General features: G+C 49.4%; 1 protein-coding gene across 1 annotated transcript in view; it reads right to left on the reverse strand.

Annotated features, from left to right (window-relative positions):
- DHX29 (DExH-box helicase 29) overlaps window positions 1-12,851 on the reverse strand; it is a 198,664-nt gene that overhangs the window by 145,820 nt on the left and 39,993 nt on the right. Inside the window, exon 18 of the mRNA XM_075589152.1 lies at window positions 11,798-11,882. Coding sequence (XP_075445267.1) covers window positions 11,798-11,882 — 85 coding nt within the window. The remainder of the gene's footprint in view (window positions 1-11,797; window positions 11,883-12,851) is intronic.

The following is a 12,851-nucleotide window of genomic DNA, read 5'->3' on the forward strand; positions in this document are numbered from 1 at the left end:
TTACTGACTGGGGGGGGTTACTGACTGGGGGGGTGACTGACTGGGGGGGGGGGTTACTGACTGGGGGGGGTTACTGACTGGGGGGGTTACTGACGGGGGGGTGACTGACTGGGGGGGGGGGGTTACTGACTGGGGGGGGGTTACTGACTGGGGGGGGACCTCTGGTGTCACACACATACACATACTCCCATACACACATACATTCATTCACACACACACACACACACACATTCTCACACACACACAGGGGAGGAAAGGCCGCGACCAGCACCACGCTCCTCCCCCACCCACCCGCGCCCATCTCCCGCTCGTGTGGGGGGCAGGCCGACATCCCCCCCCCCCCAATCAGCAGGGTGGGTGGGAGGCACGTGGCGAGGTATCCCCCACTGGGCGCCCCAGGTGACAGTCAGCCCCGCCGTGGCCGCCACTGCCCTGCTCCCCTCGCCGGCATGTCACAGTGCACAGCCAAGCTGCAGGCTGCTTCTTCCCCCCCAGCCCGCGGCAGCATGAAGCTCGTGGGGGGGGCCAGGCCGACATCCCCCCACCTCATGCGGCGGCTGCGCCATCATGAAGGTAGGGGGCGCATGGGAGGCACGTGGTGAGGGCCGAGCCCCCCCCCCCCCCCCCGCAAGCCAACCGGGCTGCAGCAGCGGGGACCTCCCGCCCCGGACATCGATCGGTGGATCGAGGGGAAGGGGACAGGAGGAGGGGAAGGGGACAGGAGCAGGAGGAGGGGACAGGAGCAGGGGACAGGAGCAGGGGACAGGAGCAGGGGACAGGAGGAGTGGACAGGAGGAGGGGACAGGAGGAGGGGAAGGGGACAGGAGCAGGGGACAGGAGAGCTGCCGCGGTGGGGAGTAGGGAGCCATGTGGGGACCAGGGGGATCGCAGGAAGGAGCAGAGGGGCCGCAGCATGGAGAGTACTTACCCTCCAACAGATCTCCAGGCAGAATGGCCGCTCGTTGGGGGCGGGCTCATATAGAGCCTGGCCGCGCGCCCACAAAGTCTGGGAGCGCGCGCCAATCAGGAGTCAGGTAGGGGAGTTTTTTTTTTGTTGTTTTTTTTTTTGCGCGAGCAGGGAAATTTGAGCGCGAACGGGGGAATTTAAAAAAAACACGTGTGCTGCTTGGGCCAATATTTACACGCCCGGGGGTTAAATCCACCCGCCCCGGGCGAGTAAATGTATAGGATTGCGTGCAAATGTATAGGTTTGTCGAACACTGTGTGTGTGTATGTGTGTGTGTATGTATGTATGTATGTATGTATGTATGTATGTATGTATGTATGTATGTATGTATGTATGTATGTATGTATGTATGTATGTATGTATGTATGTATGTATGTATATAATATATATATATATATATATATAGGGAACCATGTTAAAAATGGTTTTTGAAGCAAAAAGTGGCACTGTGTGCTCATTTGCATGTCATTTCCCAGAATCCCTTGTTGCAGTGGAAGTGCTGTGTGCTGGGTGATAATGGGGAAAGGCGGCGTTGCAGACCTGCCTAAGACATGCAAGAATGAGCATACAGTTGTATTTACATTTATATATATATATATACACATACATACACAACACACACACATAAAAACCGTTGCAAAGCGTCGTAAGAGCGTTGGATAAGCGTTGTAAAAATGAACATAGGTATGCATTGCATAGCGTTGGATAAGCCATTTGTTGTAAAACGAGGACTGCCTGTATATATAGAAGTACAGACATTTCACAGCGCCATCTGTTGGCTTTATATGAAAAGCATTATGAATGTCACAGCGCCATCTATAGGTTACATGTAATAGTTAAGCTGTTTCACAGCGCCATCTATTGTAAAGAACAAGGAATGTCTGACAGTGCCATCTGTTCTTTATATCAGCATTTCCCAAATGGGGTTCCATGGAGCAGTCCCAGGGGTTCCACCAGGGCTCTCCTCCACCCTGGCTAACCCATGGCAAAAGCTGCCGGTGAAGAAAGTCGAGAGCGAGGTGCGTGAGAAGGGAACGCGAGGAGGACGGGTGGGGAGGGTGGCGGTTACAGCGCGTGCCGGAGCAGGAGAGCAGTGACAGGAGAGGGCGTGCGGGATATCTACTTAGAAGGAAAGTATATGGCAGTATAGAAAGGTGTGAGTGAGCAGGGGAGTGTATATGAAGGAGTGAGGGGAAGTGTATGGGAGAGTATATGAAGGAGTGAGGGGAAGTGTATGGGAGAGTATATGAAGGAGTCGAGGGGAAGTGTATGGGAGAGTATATGAAGGAGTGAGGGGAAGTGTATGGGAGAGTATATGTAGGAGTGAGGGGAAGTGTATGGGAGAGTATATGTAGGAGTGAGGGGAAGTGTATGGGAGAGTATATGTAGGAGTGAGGGGAAGTGTATGGGAGAGTATATGTAGGAGTGAGGGGAAGTGTATGGGAGAGTATATGAAGGAGTGAGGGGAAGTATATGGGAGAGTATATGAAGGAGTGAGGGGAAGTGTATGGGAGAGTATATGAAGGAGTGAGGGGAAGTGTATGGGAGAGTATATGTAGGAGTGAGGGGAAGTGTATGGGAGAGTATATGTAGGAGTGAGGGGAAGTGTATGGGAGAGTATATGTAGGAGTGAGGGGAAGTGTATGGGAGAGTATATGTAGGAGTGAGGGGAAGTGTATGGGAGAGTATAGGAAGGAGTGAGGGGAAGTGTATGGGAGAGTATATGAAGGAGTGAGGGGAAGTGTATGGGAGAGTATATGTAGGAGTGAGGGGAAGTGTATGGGAGAGTATAGGTAGGAGTGAGGGGAAGTGTATGGGAGAGTATATGAAGGAGTGAGGGGAAGTGTATGGGAGAGTATATGTAGGAGTGAGGGGAAGTGTATGGGAGAGTATAGGAAGGAGTGAGGGGAAGTGTATGGGAGAGTATAGGAAGGAGTGAGGGGAAGTGTATGGGAGAGTATATGTAGGAGTGAGGGGAAGTGTATGGGAGAGTATATGAAGGAGTGAGGGGAAGTGTATGGGAGAGTATATGAAGGAGTGAGGGGAAGTGTATGGGAGAGTATATGAAGGAGTGAGGGGAAGTGTATGGGAGAGTATAGGTAGGAGTGAGGGGAAGTGTATGGGAGAGTATATGTAGGAGTGAGGGGAAGTGTATGGGAGAGTATATGAAGGAGTGAGGGGAAGTGTATGGGAGAGTATATGAAGGAGTGAGGGGAAGTGTATGGGAGAGTATATGTAGGAGTGAGGGGAAGTGTATGGGAGAGTATATGTAGGAGTGAGGGGAAGTGTATGGGAGAGTATATGAAGGAGTGAGGGGAAGTGTATGGGAGAGTATATGAAGGAGTGAGGGGAAGTGTATGGGAGAGTATATGAAGGAGTGAGGGGAAGTGTATGGGAGAGTATATGTAGGAGTGAGGGGAAGTGTATGGGAGAGTATATGTAGGAGTGAGGGGAAGTGTATGGGAGAGTATATGTAGGAGTGAGGGGAAGTGTATGGGAGAGTATATGTAGGAGTGAGGGGAAGTGTATGGGAGAGTATATGTAGGAGTGAGGGGAAGTGTATGGGAGAGTATATGTAGGAGTGAGGGGAAGTGTATGGGAGAGTATATGTAGGAGTGAGGGGAAGTGTATGGGAGAGTATATGTAGGAGTGAGGGGAAGTGTATGGGAGAGTATATGTAGGAGTGAGGGGAAGTGTATGGGAGAGTATATGTAGGAGTGAGGGGAAGTGTATGGGAGAGTATATGTAGGAGTGAGGGGAAGTGTATGGGAGAGTATATGTAGGAGTGAGGGGAAGTGTATGGGAGAGTATATGTAGGAGTGAGGGGAAGTGTATGGGAGAGTATATGTAGGAGTGAGGGGAAGTGTATGGGAGAGTATATGAAGGAGTGAGGGGGCAGGGGAGAGTATAGTAGGAGTGAGGGGAAGTGTATGGGAGAGTATATGAAGGAGTGAGGGGAAGTGTATGGGAGAGTATAGGTAGGAGTGAGGGGAAGTGTATGGGAGAGTATATGTAGGAGTGAGGGGAAGTGTATGGGAGAGTATATGTAGGAGTGAGGGGAAGTGTATGGGAGAGTATATGTAGGAGTGAGGGGAAGTGTATGGGAGAGTATATGAAGGAGTGAGGGGAAGTGTATGGGAGAGTATAGGTAGGAGTGAGGGGAAGTGTATGGGAGAGTATATGTAGGAGTGAGGGGAAGTGTATGGGAGAGTATATGTAGGAGTGAGGGGAAGTGTATGGGAGAGTATATGAAGGAGTGAGGGGAAGTGTATGGGAGAGTATATGAAGGAGTGAGGGGAAGTGTATGGGAGAGTATATGTAGGAGTGAGGGGAAGTGTATGGGAGAGTATATGTAGGAGTGAGGGGAAGTGTATGGGAGAGTATATGTAGGAGTGAGGGGAAGTGTATGGGAGAGTATATGTAGGAGTGAGGGGAAGTGTATGGGAGAGTATATGTAGGAGTGAGGGGAAGTGTATGGGAGAGTATATGAAGGAGTGAGGGGAAGTGTATGGGAGAGTATATGAAGGAGTGAGGGGAAGTGTATGGGAGAGTATATGTAGGAGTGAGGGGAAGTGTATGGGAGAGTATAGGAAGCGGTGAGCGAAAGTGTGTGGAAGAGTGTGTGTGTATATGTATATATTATATATGTATGTATAATTGTGTGTGTGTGCGTGTGTCTGTTCGTGTGTGTTGTATAGTAAAGGAGTAACACGTGTATTGTAGAGCAGCATTTCCCAAACAGGGTTTTTTAAAAATGTATTGGGACAGTGGGGGACTTTTAAAACACCCTGGTGTTCCGTGAGGGAAAATTAAGTGTTCTGCGAAAAAATAAAACATTTAAAAATTGCAGCCGCCAGGAGGGACGGAGACACCAACATCACTGCGGGCTCCCTTCCCTCCTACACCACTGCGGGCTCCCTTCCCCCCTACACCACTGCGGGCTCCCTTCCCCCCTACACCACTGCGGGCTCCCTTCCCCCTACACCACTGCGGGCTCCCTTCCCCCCCTACACCACTGCGGGCTCCCTTCCCCCCTACACCACTGCGGGCTCCCTTCCCCCCTACACCACTGCGGGCTCCCTTCCCCCCTACACCACTGCGGGCTCCCTTCCCCCCTACACCACTGCGGGCTCCCTTCCCCCCTACAAGACTGCGGGCTCCCTTCCCCCCCTACACCACTGCGGGCTCCCTTCCCCCCTACACCACTGCGGGCTCCCTTCCCCCTACACCACTGCGGGCTCCCTTCCCCCCTACACCACTGCGGGCTCCCTTCCCCCCTACACCACTGCGGGCTCCCTTCCCCCCTACACCACTGTGGGCTCCCTTCCCCCCTACACCACTGCGGGCTCCCTTCCCCCCTACACCACTGCGGGCTCCCTTCCCCCCTACACCACTGCGGGCTCCCTTCCCCCCCTACACCACTGCGGGCTCCCTTCCTCCCCTACACCACTGCGGGCTCCCTTCCCCCCCTACACCACAATAATAAACAAAGCATCTGATGCTATAATTATAATTTAATTAAGAGTAAAACGTACAGGGCGTATGCACGTATACAGGGCGGCTGCATTTATTTATGGGACATGAAAGAGGACAAAATGTGTACATGCCGTCCCCCTGGAAAATTTTAATTTTGAAGTGAAACTTCTTTCGTGGCACCTAGTCCTGATGGAACAAAACTGGATAGATGGGGGGCGAAATGTGAAATGGAAGTGACGTCACGTAATGGACGCCGCTCCGCTCACACGTCCCCTGTCACATGCTGCGCCGCCGGTGCCGCTCCTAATCGCCGCCGCACCCCCCACACCCACACCCCCCCACACACCCGGCTGCTGACATATGCAGCCTCATCCGCCGCTCCTAACGGCCTAATTACTGTTCCACGGCCGCTGTTCCCTGCCCGCTGCCATGCCGCGCATGCGCAGTTGTGATGGCGCCGCTGACGGACGCCACACATGCGCAGAAGCGGCTGGCAGCGGCGTCATTCCCCCCACACGCTCCAACACTCATTGGTAGCGGCGCCATTCAGCCCTCCACTGTTACACGGCGCAAACCCAGGCGCAACCCGCGCGGCACAGGGGCTCGGTCACTCATGCCTGTGTCGGGCGCATGTACCCCTCGGGGGGGGGGGTGGTGTGCAGAATTTGCGTGGCGGGGGTGTGTGCAGTATTTGCATGGGGGGGGTGCAGAATTTGCGTGGGGGGGAGGGACAGAGGTGGTGCGCAATGTTACACCCGCCCCTGGCTGCAGCAGGACACACACACACTGACTGACACACACACACACACACACACACACACACTGACCCACACACACACACGCACTGACCAACACACACACACGCACTGACCAACACACACACACACTGACTGAACCACACACACACACTGACACACATACACACACACACACTGACTCACATACACACACTGACTCACATACACACACTGACACACATTGACTCACATACACACATTGACTGACACACTGACATACACACACTGACTGACACACATACACACACTGACTGACACACACACACACACACACTGACTGACACACACACACACACTGACTGACACACACACACACACACACACACACATAGATACTGACATACACACTGACATACACACACATATACACATACATTGACTGACACACATACACATACACACACTGACTGACACACATACACACATACCCATACACACACATACACACAAGGAATTCACACTTAGTGCAAATAGCTAATACAGGGGATGTGTGCCGAGCACGCGCATTATAAGTCAAATTTATTTGCGTTTTGTCAATGAAATTGTATTTTGATTTTTAATTAAAACATCACCAATACAAATACAATTTCTGTGACAAAAGTCAAAGAAGTTTCACTTACTGTGCGCGTGCACAGCACACACAGCTTTTTCAATTTAAAGGTGTTTGATCTTCAACCAAGAAAAAGTTTCGCCTGCGGCGGATTTCCTTTTTTTTTTCTTCATGTGCCACACTAAAAATATTTAAGGGGTTCCATTTTGTTGAACAAAATATAAAAGGGTTCCATGACTAAATTTAATTGGGAAACCCTGCTTTATATGTAATAGGTAGAGGAAACAAAGCACTTCCTCTTAACGAAAAAAGTTTGGCTTATTGAACTTTTTTTGGTTAAGACCGAAGTGCCTTAATTCCTCCACTTATTACCCAAAAACTTTTGAAGCGGTACAGGATTGCTCCAGTGAGCACCTGCCTCTACACCTGGTCTTTGGCTTTTCATTACATAGAGTGCCTGAAATGCTCTTTTATTATCCATGTTTACATGCAATAGATCAGAGATTTCACAGCGCCATATGGTCGTTTTGTTAGGAAAATTAAATACAATTTATCTCGGCGCCATCTATTACTGAGCGGCGAGGGGGGAACAATCTCACATAGGGTCTATCTCGGGGAAAGTTGATCTGGTTACTACTTTGTGCGGTGCAAACCTGCTGGTAACAGGGGGTCCTGAGTCTCCCAGCCTTCTGGGGTCTTGCCCGAATCGTACTCACAGGTGCAGCGCCTCCATCTCTTGCAGCCCCCAGATGTATGGGGAGAAGTCTCTGCAGGAGAATCTCTCTCACTTCTTCCCAATAAACTTCACTCTCAGGACAGAAGTATAGTAAAATACAGTGTTCTTTATTTGATCTCTCTCTGTATTCAGCAGCAAGGTATCAACTTTCGGGGCTCCCACCCTCAGGATGTCCCTGGACTCACTCCCAGCCAGAGAGCACCAGGAGCAGTCCCAGCTCTTCCCTTACTCCCTAATAGAGTAAGAGGAACAGTCTCCCACCACTCCCCAGAGGGAGGGCACACAGTGTACAAAGCCCTGCACACTGTTCTCGGGTAGACCAGCCTCTCTCAAGGTAGAGGCAACACTGCCTAAATACAGGAAGCGCAGGGCCTTAAATACAGATCCAGTAGTCACCACCCTTGTGCTTCTGATTGGACACAAGGCCTGATGACACTACCTTCTCTGACTCAATGCACTGCAATGAGTGGGGAAAACCCATAATTACTCCTGGCAAACCTACCTTTACTAGGCATTACTGCCAGGAGGAGAGCAGACCTATAGCCCAAAAAACAAAATCAGGGCTACATGTGTATGTATGTATGTATGTATGTATGTATGTATGTATGCATGTGTGCGTGTGTGCATGTGCGCCTGAATATATGTATCCTGTATTACTCACAACATTTTCCTTATAGCTCAGCCTTAATTTCACGCTACAACCGTGCTAACTTCATGCGTTCTGCTCAAGGAGTTCTTCTGTCTAACACTTTCATATCTAAAGCCCTCTTCCTTCGCAAACATTTTTCACTTACTGCCCCACACCTCTGGAATAGAGAATAGGTGATCGATGCCGCCGCATCGCTCCGTAGTACTCAGACTCACCAGGAAGTAGTAGGTTTTAAAAAACTTTATTCAGCTACATAAAATGGATACTGGAACAAGGACAGACAACTAGGGAACCTGCTCCCACGCGTTTCGAGCAAAACTGCTCTCTCACAAGGAGCAGAAAAGAAAGAGCAGTTTTGCTCGAAACGCGTGGGAGGAGGTTCCCTAGTTGTCTGTCCTTGTTCCAGTATCCGTTTTATGTAGCTGAATAAAGTTTTTTTAAAACCTACTACTTCCTGGTGAGTCTGAGTACTACGGAGCGATGGCGGCGGCATCGATCACCTATTCTCTGCTCTATATCCGGATCGTGGGCACGCACTGAGGAATACAGGTCTCCTGCTTTGGGGATCCGTTCATGCCAGGAGAAGAAGGAAAAGAAGCTCGGTTGTCACTGTGAGTATTGCTACTCTTTACCGAACTGCCTGTGTTCATTGCAGCTATACTTTCATAGTATAAAGGTCTGCACACAGCTTATACCTCGCGCTATAAGCGTCTCCAATAGGCTATTAACCCCTCATTCAAGCTCCATTATAACATCATTATCTGTTATTACCTTGTTTGTGGAACCTTGAGCTACAGACGGTCTACACTGCTTCCACACCTCTGGAATGCCTTTCCCCTCTATATCCGCCAAGCACCCTCTCTCTCCACCTTCTAGGCCCATCTCAAAACTCACCTCTTGCACAAATCATTTCAAAAGCTCCAAAGTACTCACCCATACACTTGCCACAACCCCATACATAGGTACGTACTTGCCACAACCCCATACACACGTACGTACTTGCCACAACCCCATACACACATACGTACTTGCTACAACCCCATACACACGTACGTACTTGCTACAACCCCATACACACGTACGTACTTGCCACAGCCCCATACACACGTACGTACTTGCCACAACCCCATACACACGTAAGTACTTGCCACAACCCCATACACACGTACGTACTTGCCACAACCCCATACACACGTACGTACTTGCCACAACCCCATACACACGTACGTACTTGCCACAACCCCATACACACGTACGTACTTGCCACAACCCCATACACACGTACGTACTTGCCACAACCCCATACACACGTACGTACTTGCCACAACCCCATACACACGTACGTACTTGCCACAACCCCATACACACGTACGTACTTGCCACAACCCCATACACACGTAAGTACTTGCCACAACCCCATACACACGTAAGTACTTGCCACAACCCCATACACACGTACGTACTTGCCACAACCCCATACACACGTACGTACTTGCCACAACCCCATACACACGTACGTACTTGCCACAACCCCATACACACGTACGTACTTGCCACAACCCCATACACACGTACGTACTTGCCACAACCCCATACACACGTACGTACTTGCCACAACCCCATACACACGTACGTACTTGCCACAACCCCATACACACGTACGTACTTGCCACAACCCCATACACACGTACGTACTTGCCACAACCCCATACACACGTACGTACTTGCCACAACCCCATACACACGTACGTACTTGCTACAACCCCATACACACGTACGTACTTGCTACAACCCCATACACACGTACGTACTTGCCACAGCCCCATACACACGTACGTACTTGCCACAACCCCATACACACGTAAGTACTTGCCACAACCCCATACACACGTACGTACTTGCCACAACCCCATACACACGTACGTACTTGCCACAACCCCATACACACGTACGTACTTGCCACAACCCCATACACACGTACGTACTTGCCACAACCCCATACACACGTACGTACTTGCCACAACCCCATACACACGTACGTACTTGCCACAACCCCATACACACGTACGTACTTGCCACAACCCCATACACACGTACGTACTTGCCACAACCCCATACATACGTACGTACTTGCCACAACCCCATACACACGTACGTACTTGCCACAACCCCATACACACGTACGTACTTGCCACAACCCCATACACACGTACGTACTTGCTACAACCCCATACACACGTAAGTACTTGCCACAACCCCATACACACGTAAGTACTTGCCACAACCCCATACACACGTACGTACTTGCCACAACCCCATACACACGTACGTACTTGCCACAACCCCATACACACGTACGTACTTGCCACAACCCCATACACACGTACGTACTTGCCACAACCCCATACACACGTACGTACTTGCCACAACCCCATACACACGTACGTACTTGCCACAACCCCATACACACGTACGTACTTGCCACAACCCCATACACACGTACTTCCCATAACCCCATACATACGTACTTCCCATAACCCCATACATACGTATTTCCCATAACCCCATACATACGTACTTCCCATAACCCCATACATACGTACTTCCCATAACCCCATACATACGTACTTCCCATAACCCCATACATACATACTTCCCATAACCCCATACTTCCCATAACCCCATACATACATACTTCCCATAACCCCATACATACATACTTCCCATAACCCCATACATACATACTTCCCATAACCCCATACTTCCCATAACCCCATACATACATACTTCCCATAACCCCATACATACATACTTCCCATAACCCCATACATACATACTTCCCATAACCCCATACATACATACTTCCCATAACCCCATACATACGTACTTCCCATAACCCCATACAAACATACTTCCCATAACCCCATACATACATACTTCCCATAACCCCATACATACATACTTCCCATAACCCCATACATACATACTTCCCATAACCCCATACATACATACTTCCCATAACCCCATACATACGTACTTCCCATAACCCCATACATACATACTTCCCATAACCCCATACATACTTACTTCCCATAACCCCATACATACATACTTCCCATAACCCCATACATACATACTTCCCATAACCCCATACATACATACTTCCCATAACCCCATACATACGTACTTCCCATAACCCCATACATACGTACTTCCCATAACCCCATACATACTTACTTCCCATAACCCCATACATACGTACTTCCCATAACCCCATACATACGTACTTCCCATAACCCCATACATACTTACTTCCCATAACCCCATACATACGTACTTCCCATAACCCCATACATACTTACTTCCCATAACACCTTCCTACTGTCTTTGAAAATTCTACCACATAGATTGTAAGCTCTTTGGGGCAGGGACAACCTGTCCGGTTAACTTTTTTATTTGCTAATTTCCAGTATGTATTACACCCCATATTATAGTGTTGCGTCTATTACTGCCGCAAAGGGTTAGTACATGGAGGGCGCTATACAAATAAAGCTAAACAAGCATACATTTGGTGCTCAAAAAGGCCCTCAATCTAGAACCGGCCACATCGGGTTGACCTTACCTTTCTTATTCCTGGTGGGGGTAGTATGAAAGCTTCAGCCTGATCTTGATTGGAAAGGATTGAATGCAGAGCTATTAACTTGTACCTGAAATGGAGAAAGGACAATTTGTTATCCGGACGCTGCTCCAATACCATGACCAAGAGACAGAAACAAAGGTGAATGTATCTGGTAGATTGTGGTCCGTCCTTCCTAGTGGCAAGGTCTGTCCGGCCCTCCTAGTGGCAAGGTCTGTCCGGCCCTCCTAGTGGCAAGGTCTGTCCGGCCCTCCTAGTGGCAAGGTTCGCCCTTCAGTCAGTACACTTTCAACAGTAATTATGACTGAGCTCAGCACATTTGACTGCAGTGCCACACTTCAGTGAAAGGCTGACCTTTCTTGTCAACCCCATTTTGTGTCCAGATCAATGCTCTCTTTTCTAGGCACTTGATATCTTTAAGCTTCTTCCATGTGGTTGTAGGCTATTATAAATTGCCCAACTATCGCGAGGCTGTTCCATGCATTCCCATGATTTTACCAGAAGAAAAGTTCTTCGTCAGGTCCCTTTGGCTCTGCTCTCAATACAAGTTCACAGCAGGACCCATTTCCCCAGAATTCCTGTTATGTCCTCTTATAACTCCTCTCTCTGCACCTTACTTATAGCAGAACTATTTGAAAGCAGCAGTAACACTGCCCATGGAAAATGCTGTGTCCACAGTGTAACAGAACATGCTGTAAATAATCATACTGATAAAGCCAGCTCCTTCCTCCAAGATTCACAGTCTAGAACAGGAGTGGCCAACTCCAGTCCTCAAGGGCCCCCAACAGGTCAGGTTTTAAGGATATCCCAGCTTCAGCACATGTGGTTCAGTCAACGACTCAGTCACTGATTGAGCCACCTATGCTGAAGCAGGGATATCCTTATAACCTGACCTTGGAGTTAGCCACTTCTGGTCTATAAAGTTGTGTTACTTTATTTTGTTCAGCTGGTGTACAAACCAATATCGTGTTGACAATGTATAAACTCAGGAGTAAGAGCAAAAGATCGGCTTCTGTGTAAGATAGAAAGTGGTCTAAAG

This window comes from Ascaphus truei, chromosome 1 (assembly GCF_040206685.1).
Source record: "Ascaphus truei isolate aAscTru1 chromosome 1, aAscTru1.hap1, whole genome shotgun sequence".
NCBI classification, from domain to species: Eukaryota; Metazoa; Chordata; class Amphibia; order Anura; family Ascaphidae; genus Ascaphus; species Ascaphus truei.